This window comes from Ranitomeya variabilis, chromosome 2 (assembly GCF_051348905.1).
Source record: "Ranitomeya variabilis isolate aRanVar5 chromosome 2, aRanVar5.hap1, whole genome shotgun sequence".
Classification (NCBI taxonomy): Eukaryota; Metazoa; Chordata; class Amphibia; order Anura; family Dendrobatidae; genus Ranitomeya; species Ranitomeya variabilis.
Window position 1 is genome coordinate 655,604,327 of NC_135233.1, and position 25,302 is coordinate 655,629,628.

The 25,302-nt window shown below is 43.0% G+C and overlaps 1 protein-coding gene across 1 annotated transcript in view; it reads right to left on the reverse strand.

Moving 5' to 3' along the window:
- Positions 1 to 6,220: 6,220 nt before the first annotated feature.
- LOC143809802 (T-box transcription factor T-like) overlaps positions 6,221 to 25,302 on the reverse strand; it is a 39,711-nt gene continuing 20,629 nt past the window's right edge. The window contains exons 8-9 of the mRNA XM_077292808.1: positions 6,866 to 6,987; positions 6,221 to 6,488 (exon numbers count right to left, since the gene is read on the reverse strand). Of these exons, the coding sequence (XP_077148923.1) occupies positions 6,221 to 6,488; positions 6,866 to 6,987 (390 nt within the window). The remainder of the gene's footprint in view (positions 6,489 to 6,865; positions 6,988 to 25,302) is intronic.

Here is a 25,302-nt window from a genome sequence, read left to right on the forward strand (position 1 = left end):
ATTCTCTTTGTTGACAGGACCAAATACACATTAGCATTGCCAAAACAAGTGTAGTCCTGCCTCTCTCAACACACTGAGTGCTGAAAATGAAAGCCATAAATCATTTTTAGCTCTGCTGTGCTCTGCACATCTAATCACTGCAGTGAGGAGAGCAGACTGTGTAATTATGTCTCAAATATAGCTTATTCTAAGCAATAGTGGGACATGTCCTTTTTCCCTTTTATGTGGATACCTGATTATAATTTGCAGAGTTTACAGCACTATCAGAGGAGAGCTACTAGAAGTGTTTGTAATGGTACTCAGCTATGAATCACTGACCCTCCCCCCACACTGACTGCTAGAGATGAGAGCTGAAAGATGTCAGTTAGGGTACCGTTACACAAAACGATTTACCAACGATCACGACCAGCGATACGACCTGGCCGTGATCGTTGGTAAGTCGTTGTGTGGTCGCTGGAGAGCTGTCACACAGACAGCTCTCCAGCGACCAACGATGCCGAAGTCCCCGGGTAACCAGGGTAAACATTGGGCTACTAAGTGCAGGGCCACGCTTAGTAACCCAATGTTTACCCTGGTTACCATCGTAAATGTAAAAAAAAAAAACCGTACATACTCACATTCCGGTGTCCGTCAGGTCCCTAGCCGTCTGCTTCCCGCACTGACTGAGTGCTGGCCGTAAAGTGAAAGCAGAGCACAGCAGTGACGTCACCGCTGTACTCTGCTTTTACTTTCCGGTACCCTTAATCACACTCAAGCTCTGCTGTGCTCCGGAATGTTCTCATTCAGCAGTGAGGAGAGAAGACTGTTTTTCAGTAGGTGTCTCACACTGAGCTCGCTGTAAGCCAGTGGTCCTCAATCTTTCTGATCTTGAGAGCCACATCCCGTTCCTGCCCCACTCGCAATAGTGACACCCAGAGCTCCATTACCAGTATAATGATAGCTAAACATTTTCTACAGAAATCACACCAAGATAGTATATTTAGATAGAGAGGTTTCCACTTTACCCCATTAAGTATTATCGCATCAAAAACTCCCACCGTACTATTGCATCCAGCTTCAAGCACCTCCTCTTGCAGATAGCATAAAACTACCATACTTAATTCATCTCTCCTACCCTAAGGCCAGCATATGTGCATCCAGACCTGCTCTTCTGCGTGGGGCTAATCACAAAAGTCACCATTCGAAGACCTGTTTTTTATAGCTGTTTGCAAGATTTGGTGCTAATGCATCTAGTTGGCAGACAGTTGTGAGCCACACATCTTGGGTCCATGAGCCGTACGTGGTTCCCAAGCCACAGGTTGGGGACCCCTGCTCTAAGCTATTATGGGGCATGTTCTTTCTCCAGTGTGTCGCTGTCTGCTAATTATTGGTCAGCATCAGAAAGAGGAAGAAATATATGGCCCCTGTGAAATTTCTCTGGTAATGCAAACTTGGACTTTTTGAAGATCGACTTTTAGGTGCCAAACACTTTGATCACTAATATCTCCACAAAGGTGAAGCAAAACGAAACACAAAACAAAAAAAATTAAATTTGCTCTGCAGTGTCCAGTTCAACATAAAAAATATGTTGAAAAGTCCACCTTAAGTCGTAAAAAAAACTTTGAGTTTGAAAATTCATTAAAAAAAATTGCTTTTGTTACGATTTGTTGATAGAGCTATTCAAAGTCTTTTTTTTGCAGCTGATATTTTTGTTGGTACTATTTTGGGGTAGATACAATATTTAGATCGCTTATTATTGAATTTTTTTGTTGTCATTGCTGCTGATAAACCAAGATTCTTGGGGTTAGATTATTTTTTCTCATCACCTATTGTTTTACTTAATTTTACATTTTAATGGTTCAAATGTTTACAGAAGTGTAGATATCACTTGTGTTGTTTCTTTTTTTTCTTTAATGATGCAAAGTGGGTTGATTTAAATAATTGTATTTTTTTAAACTATATATATATATATATATATATATATATATATATATATATATATATACACTGTGTTTTGAAGTTCCTATAGGTTACCCGAACCTGCCACCAACTGATTGCTTGCACTTTAAACAATAATACTGTGGTAGAAAAAAATCACAGTCTCTTATATACACCAATCATGGGCTGGTACATGGTACAGGGATTTTCAATAGACCCTGGCTGTCATGGCAAACTATTGGCACCCCGCAATCACTTTGCGGAGGGGCGATAGGCAGTTAGAGCAGCAAGCCACAAGGGTCACACGCTGTAAATACATTGTCACAGATTGACTACGTCATTTAATTTGATACCAACCGTGAGTGAAGCTCCATTAACTGCTTGTAATGCTAGGATACACGTCAGTATAAAAAAATCAGTCAAATTTTCATCCAGAAAAGTGGGACGATTTTTTTGTCACGTGTCATCTATGTGCAATACGTTTTTTTCTAAAGTACCAGCTATTAATCATTTACAGGACCATTTACAATTTCATATTCTACAGAATTGCTATGTATCTGTAAAAATAGGATGCCATACTGTGACATTCGATTTTTTTTCTCGCACCCATAGACTTGGATGGGTGAGTCTCATCAGATTTCAAAGTTAAATTGCAGCATGCTGAGATTTTTTTCACAAAAAGATTTTGACTGTATTTTGAAGTTCCTATATGGGACTTGAACCTGCCATCAGCAGATTGCTTAGACTTTATACAGCAATACTGTAGTTGCAAATCAGAGTCTCTTGTAAACACCAGCCATGGGACCTTCAGCAAACCCTGCTGGTCATGGCAAACCAAAGGCACCCAGCAATCACATTGTGAGTGGGCGATTGGCAGTTAGAGCAGCAAGTGCCAAGGTGACATGCTGTAAAAGCCATTATCGGAGACTAATAGTGTCATTTAACTGAATATCAACTGCGGGTGGAGCACCACTCCACTCGTGACTTTTAGGTTAGGGTCACATTTCAGTATAAAAAATCCAGAAACGTAGGCCAATTTTTTTTCTTACTTGCCATCTGCTTGCAATCTGTTTTTTAGAAGTAGCAGCTATTAATCATTTACAGTTTCCTATGTTACAGAATTGCAATGTATACATAAAAACCGAATGCTATTTTGCATCAGATTATTTTATTGCACCCATAGACTTAGATGAGTAAGTCTCATTAGTTTTCAAAGTCTTTTTCACTGAAAGATTCTGTCCCTGAAAATAAATGTTCATCTGCACTGCTTCTTTGAATAACGTGGGTGAGTTGGCTATCCTATAAAAAAAATTGGATAGCTCTCATCATATTTTAACACTCGTGCACAAATCCTTGGAGGCAGATGTTTCGAGTTGAGCGAATATTTTCAGAAACGATTGCCGAATCAGAATTTACCATATTCGTGCCATACTGGTACCCTATTCGTTACAAATTTACAGTATGTGTGACGATCATTTCTAAACATAATTGCACATTTCTACTCTCATTGACTCCAATGACATTCGGCTATGTTAGGCGAATATTGCAAAAACAATATTTGCCGTGGATCGTAATCTGAACTGAATATTGAAAAATTTGCTCAACTCTACAGATGTTAAATACAGTAGCACTAACATCATCTACTGAGAAGGGGACCTTACATATGATGCTAGGGGGTTACAATTAAAAATGTATAAAAAAAAAATGATCACATTTTTCTACCAATAGAAGTAAATAAAAAATAAAAAGTCTGATCTAACAAAATATACAATATATTAATCCAAGCCGTTAAATGCTGGTAAAAATAAACAATTCAAACTCCAGAATTCTTTTTTAGACACCCCAACTATGCAAGAATAATAAGAAGTGATCAAAATGTCATATCTATCCCAAATTAATATCAATAAAAATGTCAGCTTGACATGCAAACTGCAGGCCCTCACACAGCTCTATTGACATAGAATTCTAAATGTTTTAGGTCTTGGAAAATGGTGATGCAGAAATATATACATTTTTTGCAATTTTCCTAATTATTTTTTACCACTTAATGGGACTCTGTCGGTAGGATCAACCTAAGCAGTCTACATGGGTATGTAGGTCAAAGGAAGCTGAATAAAATGATCTCTTGATATCGGTGATCCGATGTCTTATTCCAGAGAAATCCACATTTTCCTATATGTAACTGAGCTGCTCAGGACTATGGGGTAGACACTGATCTGCATGAGAATCTCCCTCCAGAGATTATTTTTAATAAAATTGGGTGTTACTAATGTGAGACATAGAACTAACTCAGAACTGTAGAACTTATCTTTTTCTCCTTACAAATGTTAGCAGCAGAAGGTATCACAGCTCTGCTGTATTACAACAATATTACAACACTGCCCACCTGTGAGATGGAAGCTGCAGCTGAGATGTGTCAGGTATAACCACACACAGCTCTGCAGTGAGATCAGGAGAGCAGAGAGCGGCCATTACACATCACACTGGTAACTTCCCCTTTCACGTAAAATTAGCTCTGGAGGCAGGTTCTCATACAGATCAATGTCCTGCCCATAGCTGAAGTAGATCATTTACATACAAGAAAACATGGATTTCTTTGGAATAAGACATAGGATCACAAATATCAAGGTGTCATTTTATTTAGCTTCCTATGACCTACATGCCCATATAGACTGCTTAGGAGGTTTGAGCCTAATGATAGATTCAGCTTAAAAAATAAATAACTATACAAGGTTGGTATTTTTGTTTTTGAATTGACTTAAAGAATCATAATCTTAAGTGCTTTTTACACCACAATGAACATCATAAAAACAAAACCCAAAGAGCAAATGTGGAATTGAGAGGGCTCTTTTGTGCAATTTCACCAAACTTTTCATTTTTTTCCTGTTTTTCCAATGCATGGAATAGTAAAATGAATGGTGTCACTCTAAACTACAACTCGTAAAAAAAAAAAAAAAACCTTATCCAGTTATTTTATTGGAAAAGTAAAAAAGTTATGGCTTTTGGAAGAACAAGAGGGAAAAACATTAAGTGTAAAAATGTAAAATCACCAGATTGGGAAGGGGTTAGTTGTTGTAAGCAATACTGACAAAGAAAAGTTAGAGCTGGCCATAGATATGAAATAATCATCAATAGAGCACATGATGCTACCTGCTGACTTTTTTAAAGGGTATTTCCATCTTCATAGATGGATATTGTCTGATAGTGCTTGTAAAAACAAGCACTTTTGCAATTTTCTGCTTATTGGAAGCTATAGCCATTCTTGAGATATTAACACTTTTCTTTTATTTACAGCTCACCGGACATTTCTGCTGTCTAGCTTGTAAGCGCTATGAAGCTGGCCGGGATTAGGAGGTAAAAATGTACTCCAACAATCCTGGCCAGCTTCAAAACAGTAATTAGATGCTCAAATGAAAAGAGCTTGTAAGCACTACGCATGTTCTACTGTCTAGCAGAGGTGGTCTGTCTCCAAGGCAATGAGCTGTAAACAAACAAAAAAAAAAGAGTTAATATCTCAGAAAAGGCTTAAAATGTTAATGTCCAATACATTACAAAATAACTTGAATTTCCAAACATTATCCAACAATACTCATTTATCAAGAAGGAATAACTCTTTAACTGGTCATGTTCTTTCGTTAATATTCTAACTATTGAGAGACACTCCTGCCAATGATTTAGCGAGTGTTCATGTTAGAAACAGCCAATTTGCAGGGTTGTTTCCTTTTTGCAATTGATTCCTGTGATATCCAGGTAAAGCTTGAGTTTTATCTTCTGTCTGTGCTTAGCCTTCTCTTCTGTAACCTATATTTGTTTTGAGACAATAGACAGACCAACGTAGTAAGGTTGCTAAAGGCACATTATGGAAACCTTAAAGTAAGTTTTGTGGAGCTGCTGCAAATTTCAGTTCATATTAGACATTTCAACTTTTACTTTATGAATAAATAGTTGGAGTATTTTGGTATTTTTCAATGATGAAAGAAATTTAACACCTATCTCAGTCCATTAAATAAATAATTCTCTGGGTCTGCAGTATATAGCAGTTGTATTCATCTACAAAGTAATTATGGAAATACATCAGAGATATGCTTTTCTTGAAGAAGAATTTGCTTAGGCTTCAGCCTTTATGTATGATGTAGGCTTATATGTTCTCACTTTAAAATCAACATTTTGATACTCTTAACAGCATAATTCAGTGTTCTTCAGCAAGAACCCATGCCTGAGAACCTCGAGATTTCCTCTGGCCTTGAAAAACCATGTCTGAATACATGGCTGTTTGTCCAACTAAGTCATATAAGGATAGATTTTACATTGATGTTGGTGGGACTGGAGTCCATGGTGATGATATCCTAGAATGGCTTGTGACTTCATATTGATTGTCTACAATATCTGTTGTTCCTCCATGTTCGTATAACGGAGATCCTGAGGATGGGGAAGGTACTCCATGTGAGAGAGATGAGTAATGAGCTGTAGATCCTCGTACGTACTGGGAGCCTAAGCCATTAGCAATTCCTCCAGACTGAGAAACTGGAGTGATGGTGCTGTTGCTCACAGACCACAGGTTTGGATACTGACTGTAAAATGTAAAATTGCTATCATTAGTCTATTCAGGAAACTATATTGTATGGTGATAATTCAAATTATAATCAAAGTTAAACTTTCTTACCTCACGATTAATAACATAGATATAATTATGATGCTAGACAGATAGATAGATCCAAAACAATTATAGGCAGCACACCAGTAGGTAAAGATTCACGTGCAGTTTAATGGCCCATTAAACTGCACATGAATCTTTAAAGTACTGGTGTGCTGCCTTCAATTTTTTTTGATTTATTTACAAGGTTTGGTACATGCCTGGGAGGGTTTTGCACCCAACAGTCTCTTTTTTGTGCTGCTTTTTGTTTTTCTTTTAGATAGATAGATAGATAGATAGATAGATAGATATTACCTAGAAGCACTTGAGGATCCTGTGGCATGTGTCATTGGGAGCATTCCAGTATGACCAGGCATTTGAAGACTAGACCAGTTATCATGCGGCTGGAGCATAGACAGACAGGAAGATGAGTTATCCTGAATAGTTGCTGAAAATCAGGAAACAAAGGTCAGTATAGAAGCAGAAAAATCTTACCTTACAAATGAATATCACTATGCTATTATATTAAAACTGAAATATTATGCTGCTAAAATGCTTTATTTAAAATGTTATGTCTAGGAAGAAAAAATCTTATCACTTCATTTATTAAAACGTGGATGCTGACCTGTATAGGCCAGATGCTGAGGTTAATATTAGATGAGAAAATAACTTAACCAAAAAAAAGGGTCAAGACTAGCACCCCAGGGAGAAAAAAGTACAGTGGGTACGGAAAGTATTCAGACCCCTTTACATTTTTCACTCTTTGTTTTATTGCAGCCATTTGGTAAATTCAAAAAAGTTCATTTCTTTCTCATTAATGTACTGCACCCCATCTTGACTGAAAAAAACCCAGAAATGTAGAAATTTTTGCAAATTTATTAAAAAAGAAAAACTGAACTATCACATGGTCATACGTATTCAGATCATTTGCTCAGACACTCATATTTCAGTCACATGCTGTCCATTTCCTTGTGATCCTCCTTGAGATGGTTCTATTCCTTCATTGGAGTCCAGCTGTATTTAATTAAACTGATAAGACTTGATTTAGAAAGGCACACACCTGTCTATATAAGACCTCACAGCTCACAGTGCATGTCAGACCAAATGACAATCATGAGGTCAAAGGAACTAGCCAAGGAGCTCGGAGACAGAATTGTGGCAAGGCACAGATCTGGCCAAAATTACAAAAGAATTTCTGCAGTACTAAAGGTTCCTAAGAGCACTGTGGCCTCCATAATCCTTAAATGGAAGAAGTTTGTGACCACCACAAGTCTTCCTAGACCTGGCCATCCAGATAAAATGAGCAATCATAGGAGAAGAGCCTTGGTGAGAGAGGTAAAGAAGAACCCCAAGATCACTGTGGCTGCATTCCAGAGATGCAGTAGGGAGATGGGAGAAAGTGCCACAAAGTCAACTATCACTGCAGCCCTCCACCAGTTGGGCTTTTATGGCAGAGTGGCCAGACGGAAGCCTCTCCTCAGTGCAAGACATATGAAAGGCCGCATAGAGATTGCTAAAAAACACATGAAGGACTCCCAGACATGATAAATAAGATTCTATGGTCTGATGGGATGAAGATAGACCTTTTTGATGATAATTCTAAGGACTCTTACACACATCCATTTTTTAGAATTAGTCACAATCAGTCAAAGTCTTCAAAAGACGGATCCTGTAGTTGCACCTGGAATTTAAGGAAACAGAATTCTGGAGAGAGAGAGACAGAGAGAGAGAGATTTTACTGAAAGGAAAAATGGGTTTAGGGCATGCTCGGTTGCAAAAAAACAGAATCCGTCACTGGAATCCGTCTTCTGATGGACAGCGACGGACACAGCGCCCATAGGCTTCCATTATAGCCAACGACAGATGCCACAGGAAAACCATTAGTATGTACGATGTCTCCGTCTGATGGACAACAACTTTACGACGGATCTATCAAACGACAGATGAAACTGAAGGCCATCCATCACAATCCATTGCTAATACAAGTCTATGGGAAAAAACAAATCCAGCAGCAGCATTTGCTGGATCTGTTTTTTTCTAAAAAGAACAGATTGTGACTGATTCTAAAAAACGGATGTGTGAAAGAGGCCTAAGCGGTATGTGTGGAGAAAACCAAGCACTGCTCGTCACCTGCCCAATATAATCCCAACAGTGAAATATGGTGGTGGCAGCATCATACTATGGAGGTGTTTTTCAGCTGCAGGGACAGGACAACTGGTTGCCTGTTGTGAATTCTGCTTTTGGGCTCCCTCCGGTGGTTGTAGGTGGTAATGCAGTTGCCCCTGAGTTGCAGTCCTGGTCAGGTGTATCTGCTGATTGCAGTTCTGACTGGGGTATTTAGGCGTGCAGGATTCATTAGTCCTTGCCAGTTGTCAATTGTTGTTGGGAGGTGTAGGACCTCTGCCTGGTTCCTCCTGCCTTTCTGCCAAATCAGCAAAGATAAGTGTCTGGTTTTTTTTTTCCTGTGGCACACATTTTGTGTGCTTCACAATTCAGTGCTATTCTTTGTGTTTTCTTGTCCAGCTTAGATTGTGTCAGTATTTTCTCAGTCTTGTTGGATTCTCTGGAGTGGCAGATATACATTCCATGTCTTTAGTTAGATTGTGGAAACTTTTTGTATTATCTGCTGTGGATATTTTTGGAAGGGTTTTAATACTGACCGCCTAGTAATCTGTCCTATCCTTTCCTATTTAGCTAGAGTGGCCTCTTTTGCTAAATCCTGTTTTCTACCTGCGTGTGTCTATTCTTCTCCTACTCACAGTCATTATTCATGGGGGGCTGCCTATCCTTTGGGGGTCTGCTCTGAGGCAAGGTAGCATTCCTATTTCCATCTATAGGGGTATTTAGTCCTCCGGCTGTGTCGCGTTGTCTAGGGTATGTTAGGCACACCCCACGGCTACTTCTAGTTGCGGTGTTAGTTCAGGATTTGCGGTCAGTACAGGTTCCACCGACTCCAGAGAAAGTTTCATGCGGCTCCAAGGTCAACAGATCATAACAGTTGCCATTGAAGTTGGTTGGCCATGAATATGGCCAAGTACAGAGATATCCTGGATGAAAACCTCTTCCAGAGTTCTCGGACCTCAGACTTGGCCGAAGGTTCACCTTCCAACAAGACAATGACCCTAAGCACACAGCTAAAATAACAAAGGAGTGGCTTCACAACAACTCTGTGACCATTCTCGACTGGCCCAGCCAGAGCCCTGACCTAGACCCAATTGAGCATCTCTGGAGAGCCCTGAAAATGACTGTCCACCAAAGTTCACCATCCAATCTGGTGGAACTGGTGAGGATCTGTAAGGAAGAATGGCAGAGGATCCCCAAATCCAGGTGTGATAAACTTGTTGCATCATTCCCAAGAAGACTCATGGCTGTACTAGCTCAAAAGGGTGCTTCTACTCAATACTGAGCAAAGGGTCTGAATACGTATGACCATGTGATATTTCAGTTTTTCTTTTTTAATAAATTTGCAAAAATTTCTACATTTCTGTTTTTTTTCAGTAAAGATGGGGTGCTGAGTGTATATTAATGAGAAAAAAATGAACTTTTTTGAATTTACCAAATGGCTGAAATGAAACAAAGAGTGAAAAATTTAAAGGGGTCTGAATACTTTCTGTACCCACTGTATAAGTCCCTGGAGGCAGCACTTAAAAAATTGATGCAAAAGTAGTGTATGTAACACTTGACTACATGCCTTTTTCATGCCTTGAATAATCTGAAAACACAGGTTTTTTTGCATCCATTTTGTGAGTGCTTCCTCATCAACATCTCAAGTACTGCTTTTGCAAGTAAAAGCTAATATTGTTATTAAATAAAGGTTTTATTATAAGAGGTTATTACCATCCCGATTTGGATACACCGTGATGCTGGTGTGCAAGGAAGGAAATCCTGAAAACATGACATCTTAGGGGGGCATGAGGAGAGGAGTTTGGGAAACACTGGTCTAGAAGAATGTCAGAGCCACAATAACACAAGCCATTATTGTAACACTACCAGTAGTTATAAATAGGATACTAACAGTTTACATTGAAAACACAATCAGTAGATCATCAGTATGAGAAGAGAGTGAAACATGCACTATACTGCATAATACAATCACATTATGGACAGCAGGAAATCAGAAGCCAAACAGTAGTCTCAAACATTCAAAATTAAGCATCAAGGGAACAATACATTTTCCCTGTACATGCTACATGTTCATCAGTGACCCCTAACATAATCATAAGAAATGAGTAGCAGGTAGCCAAGGACAGCAAGACAGATCCAAAAAATATAATACTACCACTTTACAAAGGGTTAGTGCAACAAGAGCCACAAAATGGTAGTGAGCATGGTGGATCATTGGACATTGCCTTTTCCCATCCCTTGATTGAACTTGATGGACATTGCATGTTTCAGCATGGCTTCAGCCCAAGGAGGCAAAACATGTGTGGGTTCCCCAACTGGTTAACGACCCAGTGTGCACCTTAGTGCTTAGTTCTTATGCATGCCAGAATGAGCACCAGTATTTGCTGCTACATCAGTACATTACTGAATGTGGTTCTCATCTTCTTCACCAAGAGTGGACTGCCCCCGTACCTTCCAGTTTCCTGTTGCCTGAGGGGAATCTGGGCTACCACCTGGGGCCCAAAGCTCCAGAGGGCCCATCGACTGATTGTCCTCATTATAATGTTTTGTGTTCCACCAACTGCCACATACATATCTCAGCATTCCTGGCATTGTGCTGCCGACGATACAGAATACCAGCGTTGCTTCTACTGTAACATGCCAGCACGATTACATCATCAGCTGGCGCCGGCATGATGACATTAGCACCCTAATATGTACGTACTGGCCTGACTAGAAGTGGAGCCTTGGGAACGGGAGTGACGTGAGTATGTCTGTATTTTTTTTTTATATATATATTAAAATGGGCATGGGATGTGAGGGCTCGTACTGTATATAGGGTAGCTATATGAAGGCTTATAATGTTTACAAGGAGCTATGTGCCAACTCATACTCTATAAGAGGCTATGCGTGGATCATACTGTATATAAGAGGCTATATGGGACACATACTTTATATAGGAGACTATGTAGTGGCTCATACTGTATATAGGGAGCTATGTTGAGGCTCATACTGCATGTAGGGGGCTATGTGGGGGTTCATTCTTTATATAAGAGGCTATATGGGGCTCATACTGTATATAGGAGGCTATATAGGGGCTTAATACTGTATATAGTGCGTTATGTGAGTCCTCATACTGTATCTATGTAGCTATGTGAGGGAATGTATATGGAAGCTATGTGGGGCTTCTACTGTATATAGGGAGTTATATGAGTGTTCACACTGTATCTAGGTAGCTATATGGGGGCTCATGCTGTATATATGGAGCTATGTGTGGCTTACACTGTATATAGGTAGCAATGTGGGGGTTCATACTGTATGTAGGGGGCTGTGTGTGGATTTATACTGTATGTATGGGGCTATGTGGGAACTCAAATATATAGGGAACTATGTGGGGGCTCATACTGTATATAGGGGGGCTGTGTGGAGGCTCATATTGTATGAAGGGAGCTATGTGGGTCATATTGCCTGGGCCTGTGAGCTATTATCCTCATTGGAGTGCGGCTTATGGTCTCATTTTCTTGTCCTGATTGTAGGAATTCCCTAATGAAACCTTGAATTACCAAAAGAGTTGGGAAACACGTTGGAAGAAGATGCCCTTAAGCTAAGTACACATGTTTGTCGCACTTAAATGTTTCAGATTACCAAACAAATTTAAATATCAGGCAAAGATAACACACGTAAACACAAAATGCAGGTTTTAAATGAAGGCCTTTATTATTAAGGGAAAAGAAAAGCGATCCAAACCAACAGGGCCCTGTGTGAAAAAGTGATGCCACCCCCTTAAAGCATAAATTAACTGTGGTTTATCACATCTTTGGGAAGCGAGTTCAAATACCCTAGCCACACCCAGACCTGATTACAGCCTGTTGTCAATCAAGAAATCACTCAAATTGGACCTTCCTGACAAGATAAAGTAGACCAAAAGAACCTCAAAAACTAGACATCATTTCAGGATCCAAACAAATTCTGGAAAAAATGAGAACCAAAGTAAATGAGATATCTTAGTCTGAAGAAAGGTTATAAAGCCATTTCTAAAGCTTTGTCAACCTTCCCAGGAGTGGCCGGCTGACCAAAATTACCCCAAGAGTGCAGCAATGTCCCATCCAAGAGGTCACAAAAGACCCCACAGCAACATCCAATGAACTGCAGGCCTCACTTGCCTCAGTTAAGGTTAATGTTCATGACTCCATCATAATAAAGAGACTGAGCAAAGAGAGTTTGCATTGAAGAGTTCCAAGATGAAAAACATTGCTGCACAATAAAAACATAAAGGTTAGTCTCAGTTTTGCCAGAAAACACTTTGATGATCCCCAAGACTTTTGAGAGAATAGTCTGTGGACTGATGAGACAAATGTTGAACTTTTTGGAAGTTGTATGTCCCATAACATCTAAAGTAGAAGTAATACAGCATTTCAGAAAAGGAACATCATACCAACAGTAAAATATGATGGTGGTAGTGTGATGGTCTGAGGCTGTTTTGCTACTTCAGGACCTGGAAGACTTGTTGTAGTAACTGGAACCATGGAATCTGCGGTCTACCAAAAACTCCTGAAAGAGAACTTTCCGTCATCTGTTCGTGTCTGCAAGCTAAAGTGCACTTGGGTTAGGTAGCAGGACGATGATCCAAAACACGCCAGCGAGTCCACCTCTCAATAGCTTAAGAAAAACAAAATTAAAACTTTGGAGTGGCCTAGTCAAAGTCCTGACCTTAATCAGATTGAGATGCTGTGGCGTGACCTTAAAGAGGCAGATCATGCTCGGAAACTTTCCGATGTGGCTGAATTGCAACAACTCTGCAAAAATGAATGAGCTAAAATTCCTTCATAGCGTTGTAAAAGACTCAATGCCAGTTATCGCAATTCCTTGATTGTAGTTGCAGTTGCTAAGGGTGGCCCAACCAGTTATTAGGTTTAGGGGGCATTCACTTTTTCACATAGGGCTCTGTAGGTTTGGATTTCTTTTTCCCTTCTTCAGAAAGACCTTCAGTTAAAAACTGCATTTTGTGCTTACTTGTGTTATTTTTGTCTAAAACATGCAAAAGGAAATCAGGAAAGGGCAAACACTTTTTCACACAACTACAGTATATACATAGGTTGTTCGCTTTGGTTGTTGATTGAGGGGACAATGTGAGGGCTCATAATGCATGTAGGGGGTATGTGGGGGCTCATACTGTATATAGGGGATGTCAGCATACCTATTTCTGCTCAATATTAGGTCATACAATTGTTAATGTTTTTTTATATTTTGTTAATGTTAATATTGAGCAGAATTAATTTCAGACTATTGGTTCAGCCTCCACAATAGTCGCAGTCTGACATGTGGCCCTTTGGGAAAAGTAATCTCCCACCCCTGCTCTATTTTGTATATCGCTATGTTCTGTACATACGGGAAAAATTTGCTCCTCGCCACCTCTGTTTCTTTCCATCTACAGATGTGCACCAGAGCACTTCTGTGATATTCACATGAACTATTACACGAGATCTATCAAAGGGGATTGTATGGCATGTCACGTGATACATTGGGTACCTGGAGGACCACGCCTTATTAACTACCTTGGTCGCCCTTAATTTGCCCCTGCTGGGGACTGTGGGATTTTGCTTATTTGGCAGATCAGACTAACAACGTTGTTGCTCTGTTGGCTGGCACTGTGCACTCTGATGCTACAAGCAGAGGCAGTTTTGCCTCTATAGAGTCAAAGGAGCACTGTGGCACTGAAGCGACCAAGACCCAGCATACAGTAGGGACAGTAGCTATTTGATTTACTGGTGATTTTGCGAATTTTCCCACCTACAACAAATGGAGAGGTCTGTCATTTTTATAGTAGTTGCTGTTAGGTGTTGAGTTCCCGCCGCTGCACAGGGGAATCTCGAGCCACCTCAGATGCTGTCTCCCATTTTTCTTCAGCCACAGTGGAGCCTGCTCAGCGGAGACGTCGGTCCCAGCGTCTGGTTCAGGCAGATACTGTGCACTTGGTTACTGCTGATATCCATGCTTAGCCATTGTAACCAGCACTGTTCTGCGGCGAGCAGATGCTCCTGGGACTAAGTCCAGCTTTTCCGCTACTGAGCATGCCCAAGGGACGACCTCTCATTGGAGGTCGGGGGTCACATGCTCAGTTCCTGAAGCAGTTCCTATTGGACCACTAGGAAGGTCCTGGAGAGCTTTCTCTATAAAAGGTTTGCATGGCCACACAGCCATGTGCTAGTATCAACTTATGTTTATGAGCTTAGCTACCTTGTGGTCTGTGTCTGCATGTGCTCAGGGTCAGCTGTATAGCCACTAGAATTCCGGCACCTCCAGAGAGGAGTTTGTGTGTGCAAATTTACAGCTGGCGTATAGCCACTAGAATTCCGGCACCTCCGGAGAGGAGTTGTTTGTGTGCTAATGCTGACTGTATGACCACAGAACGCTACCTGCTGTTAATTAGCTGTGTTCCTCTGTGAGGTTAACAGGGCACAGCTTTATCCTAATCCCGGCGACTCTGTGAAGCAACAGAGTTCACTCCTATACAGACCGGGTGACGGAACCCATGTCTATTCAGGCGTTGTACCGCCATATAGTGCTGCCATATACTAGCAGCAGGTTCCACTTCTGCACGGTGGACCCCGGCTGCGAACACACCTATATTATCTCAATATTTACTTACTTCCGCCAGCCCTAACAATATACTAGCGCCAGGGTCTGGCTAGTAAGGCGGACGAACAGTGACTGCAGCGGTACATTCAGCAGCTGGAGGGTAGGTTGGCGGCTCTCGAGCTGTGGATGTTAAGGCAGTAGCTGTCCAGGCTGCTAGCGTGGCTGCAGCTAGTTTGTCCACTGCCACCTTTGTTCCGACCTTATCCCGCCTCCCGCTGCCAGATAGGTAACCTGTCGATAGCAAGTCATGCAGGGAATTTGTGAACCAGTGTGCAATACACCTTTAGCTCCTGGCGTCATGTTTCCCCTCAGAGTGGGCTAAAGTGGGATTCATTATATCCCTCTTGTCGGACAGGGCATTGGATTGGGCTATGCCGCTGTGGGAGCATGACGTTCATTTGGTGTAGAGTGCTATCCGGTTCCTGAGCACTCTGAAACAGGTCTTTTTGGGACCTCAAGTCACTCATGATATGGCACTCCAACTGCTGGCACTGACACAGGGCTCATCCTTGGTCAGCCATTTTTCCGTCCACTTCCGGACTTTAGCATCTAAGCTGGAGTGGCTGGATAAAGCCCTCATCCCTGTATTTTGGAGGGGGCTTGCTGACCATGTAAAGGACGCTTTGGCCACTAGGGAGATTCCCGCCACACTGGAGGAGCTAACAGCTGTTTCAACTCGCATCAACCTTTGTTTTAACGAGTGAAGGTTGGAGCGAGTCCAGTGTAGGCAGAGGTTTCGGCTGGCTTCCACCTTCGCCATATCTCTGGAATCTCCAGTCCAGGCATCCGAGCCTCATGAGGCCAAGGAGGTGTTACAAGCGGGATCTAAGCCTCCATCTTGCCTCCAGATGTTCCCAGTGGTCGGGAGAATGTCAGCGTCTACTGGATGTAGGAGGTGGTACACTAGACATGGCGACATTCTCCTCCAAACTGTCATTCAAAGGGACAATCACTTCAGGGCCAACCACTCTTACAGTCGAGCTTTGTGTGGATTCTGGGGCGGAGGGGAATTTTATGTCCTCAGCCTTCGCCCAACGCCACGCAATACCCCTGGTGATGCTCGCCAAGCCGGTGACTGTACGAGTGGTGAATGGGTTGACTCTGCCCTCACAAATAACACACCAGCCCATCCCATTTGCATTGTCTATGTCTCCATCCCATCAGGACATAATTTCCCTCCTTGTCCTCCCCAAGGGAATAGACGAGATCCTGCTAGGGATACCCTGGTTACGTTATCACTCCCCTCATATAGAGTGGTCCTCAGGGAGAATTTTGGGATGGAGTGAATCTTGTGAGGGCAGATGTCAGAGGGAGTGTGTTCAGGTTGCTACTACTGAAGCATCCACAGATCTTTCCTCTCTCCCCAAGCACTACTGGCGCTATACGGACGTATTCTCCAATAGGGCTGCAGAGACCCTTCCGCCCCACCGCCCCTATGACTGTCCTATTGACCTCTTGCCTGGTACAGAGCCACCTCGAGGTTGAGTCTCTTCCCTGTCTCTCCTGGAGACGGAGGCAATGTCCCAATACATCCAGGAGAAACTGGCAAGAGGATTCATTAGGAAGTCAGTGTTACCTGCAGGGGCAGGGTTCTTCTTCGTACAGAAGAAGAACGGAGAACTACGTCCATGCATAGATTTCAGGGGTCTTAACGCCATCACCATTAAGAATAAATACCCTCTGCCTCTGATATAAGAGCTATTCGACAGGTTGCGGGGAGCGAGGGTATTTACTAAACTAGATCTGCGGGGTGCTTACAACCTGATTCGCATCCGTGAGGGGGAGAAATGGAAGTTGGCATTTAAAACCAGGGACGGGCACTATGAATACCTGGTGATGCCCTTAAGGTTCTGTAATGCTCCAGCCATTTTCCAAGACTTTGTGAATGATATCTTCCAGGATATGCTCTCCACCTCGGTCGTAGTCTATCTGGATGAAATTCTCATCTACTCTCCAGATATAGACTTCCACCGGAGAGATGTTTGCAAAGTCTTCGACCTCCTACGGGCAAACTCCCTCTACACCAAGTTGGAGAAGTTTGTGTTTGAGCAGGAGTCCTTGCCTTTCCTTGGCTATATCATCTCCACCCAAGGATTGGCTATGGATTCTGCCAAGCTACAGGCTGTAATGGACTGGCAGGAACCCCATTCTCTCAAAGCGGTGCAGCGCTTTATGGGGTTCATTAATTACTATCGCCAATTCATTCCCCACTTCTCAACTTTAGTAGCTCCCTAAGTTGCCCTCACCAAAAAGGGAGCAAATCCCAAATTGTGGTCGGAGGAGGTTTCCAGAGCCTTTCTGTCAATTAAGTCACACTTCGCTAGCGCTCCCATTAAACTTTGCCCCGATGTTGATAAACCTTTTATTATGGAGGTGGATGCCTCTTCCGTCGGTGCTGGAACAGTCTTCTTCCAGAAGGATGCTCAAGGTCGGAAGCATCCTTGCTTCTTCTTCTCCAAGACCTTCACATCAGTGGAGAGGAATTATTCCATCGGGGACAGGGAGTTGCTAGCCATGAAGTTGGCCTTCTCAGAGTGGAGACACCTCCTGGAGGGGGCTCGCTTTCTCTTCCAAGTTGACACCGACCACAAGAATTTGGTCTATATACAGACAGCCCGGCGGTTAAATTCTCGCCAGGCCAGATGGTCCCTGTTCTTCTCCCAGTTCCATTTCACCCTCCATTTTCTCTCCAGGGAGAAGAACATTCGTGCCGACGCTCTTTCCCGCTCCGTAGTGTCATCAGCGGATGAGGAACCTCAGCTTATTATCCCTTTTGAGCGCCTGAGGACCGTGGCTCCAGTTTCGCTAGACTCTGGGCAACACTTTTGTGCCATCAAATTTGCTACCGGAGGTTCTCTCTTGGGCTCACTCATCCAGGGTGGGTGGACACTTTGGGACCAAAAGGACATCTGACCTTCTGGCGAAGACGTACTGGTGGCCACATATGGCCAGTGAAGTTGGAGACTATATTTGGGCGTGTGTCTCCTGCACCAAGAATAAGTCTCCTCGACAACGGCCAGCTGGGTTACTTTACCCCATATCGGTGGCAGACAGACCCTGGGATGATCAGGATGGACTTTGTGGTGGGCTTACCCAAGTCCCGAGGCTGCACCATCATTTAGGTAATCACCGACCATTTTTAGAAAATGGTGCACTTGGTGCCTCTTCCACGGCTACCTTCTGCACGGGCCTTGGCAGCATTGTTTATAAAACACATTTTCCGCCTACATGGTATGCCGGACAAAATTGTCAGTGACCGGGGTCCCCAGATTGCGTCTCGGTTCTGGAGAGAGCTCTGTCGTCTACCCGGCATCAAGCTGAATCTCTCTTCAGCATACCATCCCGAGATGACTGGGTTGGTAGAGAGGGCCAACCAGACCTTGGTCACATATCTGCAACATTTTGTTTCTGCTAGGCAGGATGACTGGGCATCCTTGCTTCCGTGGGTGGAGTTTGCCCTAAACAACGTCATAGCCGACTCCACTGGTCAGACCACATTCTTCCTTAATTACGGCCAGCATCCATGGGTTCCTGTGCCTATGCCCTTGTCTTCCGCCAATTCTAGGGTGGCAGACTTGGCTGTGGAGGCACGGGACATTTGGGACCACACTCAGGGTGCCATCCGGGCCTCCAAGGAGTGAATGAGGTCCTCCGCCAATGCATATCAGTGCCCCGCTCCAACCTTTGCTCCTGGCAACTTAGTGTGGCTCTCTGCCTGTAACATCAGGCTGCAAGTTGAGTCCACTAAGTTTGCATCTCGCTACTTGGGTCCCTTCAAGGTCTTGGAACAGGTTAACCCTGTGGTCTACCGTCTGGCCCTTCCTCCACGCCATAGTATCTCCGAAACCTTTCATGTGTTTCTTCTAAAGCCTGTTCACATGTCCAGGTTTTCTGAGTCATCTGCCGGGACATCGGGTTAATCTACAGATGATCATGAAGTGAACACTATCTTGGGGTGGATTGGAAGGACTATGGCCCAGAGGAGAGGTCCTTGGAGCCCGCTGAGCACATTCGGGTTCCACAACTCATTGCTGCCTTTCAGCGTAGCGAGGCCCATGGAGGGGAGGGCTCTAGGAGGGGTAAGGTTAGGTGTCGAGTTCCCGCTGCTGCACAGGAGGAATCTCGAGCCACCTCCGCTGCAGTCTCCCATTCTTCTTCAGCCGCAGTGGTGCCTGCTCAGCAGAGATGTTGGTCCCAGCATCTGGCTCAGGCAGATACTGTGCGCTTGGTTACTGCTGATCTTTGAGGCTCAGCCATTGTTACCAGCACTGTTCTGCGGTGAGCAGATGCTCCTGGGACTAAGTCCTGCTTTTCCTCCTGCTTTTCCACTAATGAGCATGCCCAAGGGATGACCTCTCATTGGAGCTCGGGGGTCACATGCTCAGGTCCTGAAGCAGTTCCTATTGGACCACTAGGAAGGTCCTGGAGAGCTTTCTCTATAAAAGGTTTGCATGGCCACATGGCCATGCGCTAGTATGAACTTATGTTTATGAGCTTAGCTACCTTGTGGTCTGTGTCTGCATGTGCTCAGAGTCAGCTGTATAGCTACTAGAATTCCAGCACCGCCGGAGAGGAGTTTGAGTGTGCAAATTTACGGCTGGCGTATAGCCACTAGAATTCCGGCACCTCTGGAGAGGAGTTGTTTGTCTGCTAATGCTTACTGTATGACAACAGAACGCTACCTGCTCTGTTAGTTAGCTGTGATCCTCTGTAAGGTTAACAGGGCACAGCGTTATCCTAATCCCGGCGACTCTGTGAAGCAACAGAGTTAGCTCCTAAACAGACTGGGTGATGGAACCCATGTCTATTCAGGCGTTGTACCGCCATATAGTGCCGCCATATACTAGCAGCAGGTTACACTTCTGCAGGGGGGACCCCGGGCTGTGAATGCACCTATATTATCTCAATATTTTCTTGGTGCGTTCCACCAGCCCTAACAGTTGCACTTTAACTGTGAGAGACAGAATCTAAAAATAAAAAAACAAAAATCATAATGTATAATTTTAAAATAATTTTTTTAGCATGAAATAAATATTTGATCATCTACTAACTTGCAAAAATGTTGACTTTCACAGACCTGTTAGTTTTTCTTTAAGAACTCCTGCTCTGAAACTCATTTCCTGCATTAATTGCACCTGCTTGAACTTGTTATCTGTATAAAAGAAACCTGTCCACACACACAGTGAAGCACACTCCAACCTGTCCACCATGGTCAAGACCTAAGAGCTGTCTAAGGACAACAGGGACAAAATTGTAGACTTGCACAAGGCTGAGATGGACTACAGGACAAAATGCAAGCAGCTTGGTGAGAAGGCAACAACTATTGGCAGCATTATTTGAAAATGGTAGAAACACAAGATCACTGTCAGTCTTCCTCATTTTGGGGCTCTACGAAAGGCTTCCCCTTGTGGGGTAAGGATGATTTTGGAAAAGATCAGAAATCAGCCCAGAACTACATAGGAGGACCAGGTCACTGACATCAAGAGAGCTGGGACCACAATCTCAAACAATACTGTTAGTAATACACTACGCCGTCATGGATTACAATCCTGCAGGGCATGCAATGTCGCCCAGGTCATGCCAGCACATCCCCAGGGCAGTTTGAAGCTCTCTAATGACCATCTTGATGATCCGGAGTAGGCATGGGAGAAGGTCATATAGTCAGATGAAACCAAAATAGAACTTTTTGGTAACAACTCTACTCACTGTGTTTGGATGAAGGATGAGTACAACCCCCAAGAACACCGTCCCAACCATGAAGCGTGGTGGGAAAAACATCATACTTTGAGGGTGCTTTTCTGCAAGGACAGCACCGTCATGAACAGAGGATGGATAGGGTAATGCATCGTGAGATTTTGGCCAACAACAACTTTTTTCCATTTCAAAGATGAGTCATGGCTGGGTCTTCCAGAATGACAATGACCTGAAACACACAGCCAGGGCAACTAAGGAGTGGCTCCTTAAAAAGGATTTCAAGGTCCTGGAGTGACATAGCCAGTCTCCAGACCTGAAACCAATATAAAATCTTTGGAGGGAGCTGAAACTCAATGTTGCCCAGTGACAGCACCAAAATCCCTACTGCAGTGTGTGCAAACTTGGTCAAGAGCTACAGGAAACGTCTGACCTCTGTAATTGCAAGCAAAAATTTCTGTATAAAATATTAAGATCTGTTTTTCTATTGTATCAACTACTTATTTCATGCAACATAATGCAAATTAATTGTATTAAAGTCATACAAAGTGATTTTCAGGATTTTTTAAAAGATTTTGTCTCTCACAGTTGAAGTGTACCTATGATAAAATTTACAGACCTCTCCATTCTTTGTAGGGGGAAAACTTGCAAAATCGACAGTGTATCAAATACTTATTTTCCCCACTGTAATAGCAATTGTAATTTGCAAAAATATCCTAAGAATTGATATATTGCTTTTTTTTTTTTTTAACTAATCACAGGTAGGGTTGAGCGACCTTAACTTTTATAGGATCGGGTCGGGTTTCACGAAACCCGATTTTCTCAAAAGACGGGTCGAGTGAAATTGGCCGATCCTATAAAAAAGTCGGGGTCGGGGTCGGCCGAAACCCGAAACCCTATGCACTGCAATGGGATACTATGGTTCCCAGGGTCTGAAGGAGAGGAAACTCTCCTTCAGGCCCTGGGATCCATATTTAAGTGTAAAATAAAGAATTAAAATAAAAAATATTTATATACTCAACTGTCCAGCGGCCCCTGCAACTTACCGAGGGAACCGGCGGCCTGCTTTGGTTAAAATGAGCGCGTCCAGGGCCTTCCGTGACGTCACGGCTTTGTGATTGGTCGCGACGGCCCATGTGACCGCCACGCGACCAATCACAAGCCGCGGACGTCATTCTCAGGTCCTAAATTCCTAGAATTCTAAATTCGGGAATCGGTATCGGAATCCATATTTAAGTGTAAAATAAAGAATCAAAATAAAAAATATTGATATACTCACCCTCTGACATGCCCTTGTACTAACCGGCAGCCTTCCTTCCTAAGAATCAGCGCGTGAATGGCCTGCGGTGACGTCCGCGGCTTGTGATTGGTCGCGTGGCGGTCACATGGGCCGTCGCGACCAATCACAAAGCCGTGACGTCATCTTAAGGTCCTTCACGCGCTGATTCTTAGGAAGGAAGGCTGCCGGAAAGAAGCAGGGCGCGTCCGAGGGTGAGTATATTCCTATTAGGTATATACTCACCCTCGGCTTCTTTCCGGCAGCCTTCCTTCCTAAGAATCAGCGCGTGAAGGACCTTAAGATGACGTCACGGCTTTGTGATTAGTCGCGACGGCCCATGTGACCGCCACGCGACCAATCACAAGCCGCGGACGTCACCGCAGGCCATTCACGCGCTGATTCTTAGGAAGGAAGGCTGCCGGTTAGTACCAGGGCACGTCAGAGGGTGAGTATATCAATATTTTTTATTTTGATTCTTTATTTTACACTTAAATATGGATTCCGATACCGATTCCCGATATCGCAAACATATCGGAACTCGGTATCGGAATTCCGATCCCAGATTCAGAAGATCGCCGACCTCATGGCCGACCCCACACAGGGGTCGGGTGGGGTTTCATGAAACCCGACTTTGCCAAAAGTCGGCGACTTCTGAAAATGGCCGACCCGTTTCGCTCAACCCTAATCACAGGTTAAAAAAATACACACGAAAAAGCACCCTGTGAATATTCAACATGCTAGGTTCATATAGAGAAATTTTTCCTGGATTGTGAGACAGATCCACATCAAAAACCGCTTTTAATACTCTTCTGCTACTTTCCCATGGAACATATTTGCATTGTAGTTTTGCAAAGAGTAAGATTTGTACCTATACACACAGCATAAACTGACATGCTGCGGATCTTGAACCTACTGCTATTGTCTATTTATGCTGAAGACAATTTTTACAACATGTGCATGAGGTTTCTTAGAATATCGTACACTATGCTAGCTCTATAAAATGCAACTAGATTTCTATATGCAAGTAAGATGTGACATATTCACTGCATTTTTGCTGTATGGAAGCTCAGACTTTGATACCGATATTGATGGATAAACTTTGAAAGCCCAAAAGCTATGTGATTCTAGCCTACAACCATATTCACACAACATGTTTGCCATGCATTTTTTGTTAACATTTTCCAAAAATGTAGTAAAAAGGAGTCTGCTTACATTTTAGTTTGGGGGGAAAACGGGGGTGCATTTTATAATGTGGACATACCTTACCGGTACTGTTGTTGCAATCCGCAGGCTGGGATGAGAGGGTGTTTGGCTCTGCTGCGGGGGTGTGCGGCGCTGCTGTGGGGGTGTCCGGTGCTGCTGCGGGTGTCTCCGGTGCTGCGGGGGGGCTCTGCTGATATTTTGTGAAAGACCAGATCCCCACGCAGTTCCATGGTTTCCTGTACAGTGGACTCTTGGAAAATGACCACCGGGGACGGTGCATGCACAGATGGAGATCTCGGCACCAAGATCTTAGGAGATGAGATCTCAGCGCCAAGATCTCCATCTGTGCATACGCAGCCCCTGATGGCCATTTTCACCGTGCAGGAAACCATGGAACTGGAGGGGGGCTCTGGCCTTTCAGAAAGCAGCAGCACCGGACACCCCCGCAACAGCACCGGACACTCCCGCAGCACTGGACACCCCTGCAGCACCAGACACCACAGCAGCACTGGACACCCACAGCAGCACCCCCTCATCCCAGCCTGTGACCTACAGCATCACCCCACTCCTGACTTCTCCAGCAGTGACCCTGGGACCCTGCTTACCGCAACCATCATCCCCGGTAAGCAATAAGAATCATGGATTATTAGAAGCACCATTTTATTAAAAAAAAAGTCCTATTTTTCTCCTCAAAATTTGGGGTGCGTCTTATAATTCGGAGCATCTTATAATTTGGAAAATACGGTACATACACGTCGAGGCTGGTGCCAAAGCAGCAGAAGACAATCATGGATAAGCTTCTAGGTTTACTGTATCATCTGTTTACCTCACTTCTAACTTTATCGTGTTTGGCATCTCAGGCACTTTATCATAGCACACCTCATGACTTTGTTAATTATAGGTTGTCTATCAGAGTTTTTTTGTAGTTGCCACTCAAACCTAGATTTCCCATTCACCATTAATAAGAGTTTGCTACTCGGCAGTGCTTCCCACCAGGTTTGGAAGCAGCAGAAAATCCAAAGATATCCGAGGAACCATAAGGAATCCTTATAAAAATCCATATATCCAAAACGTTGCCTAATTTTTTCTGCTCAACTGTTGTAATGTTTTAACTATTTTGGAATAAAGACTGGATTTTTACAAGGATGCCTTTTGGTGCCTCGGATGCCTTATGGCGCCTCAGATGTCCTTGGATTTTCTACTCAATATATCTATGTAACTTTCTTACTAACCGTCTGTGATGCCATTACCTCCCATGGTTCATGTTAATTCATTTGTTATTTTTATTGATGCACTTCAATATGATTGTATAATGGGAAATTCGAATTTGCTAGCTTTGTGGCAAATCACAGGTATTTTAATTGCCCTAAGAAGATATGTATAACACTCTGAGGTCTCCTAGGACTGTATTCAACCACTTACAATCTCCTTAGCGTAAACACAGCCTTAATAATTTAACACAATCTGTCCAAGGTGTAAAAGCAAAATGCCACCAAGATATCAAATATTTCAACACACCCTCAGGCTATCAACCCTGGGAAAGGATGTCTGGTTGTGAAATTTAAAAAATTAAATTTTTAGTTAGAACATATATGTTAAAAATTAGACTTACAGTTCAAGCAAAGAACACAAAAAGTAATGTGTTACAATAGACAAAATATCTAGGCAAAGTGATCTCACTATAGAAGCAGATGGTTACCTGGTAGTAACCAACTGACCATTTAATAAAACAACACATTGACAGACTTTTCATGTTTTTTAAAAGTAATAATTGGTCCAAACATTTTCTTTTTAGTCATTTTTGATCAATAGAGGGTTCCATGCAGTACACCGACTC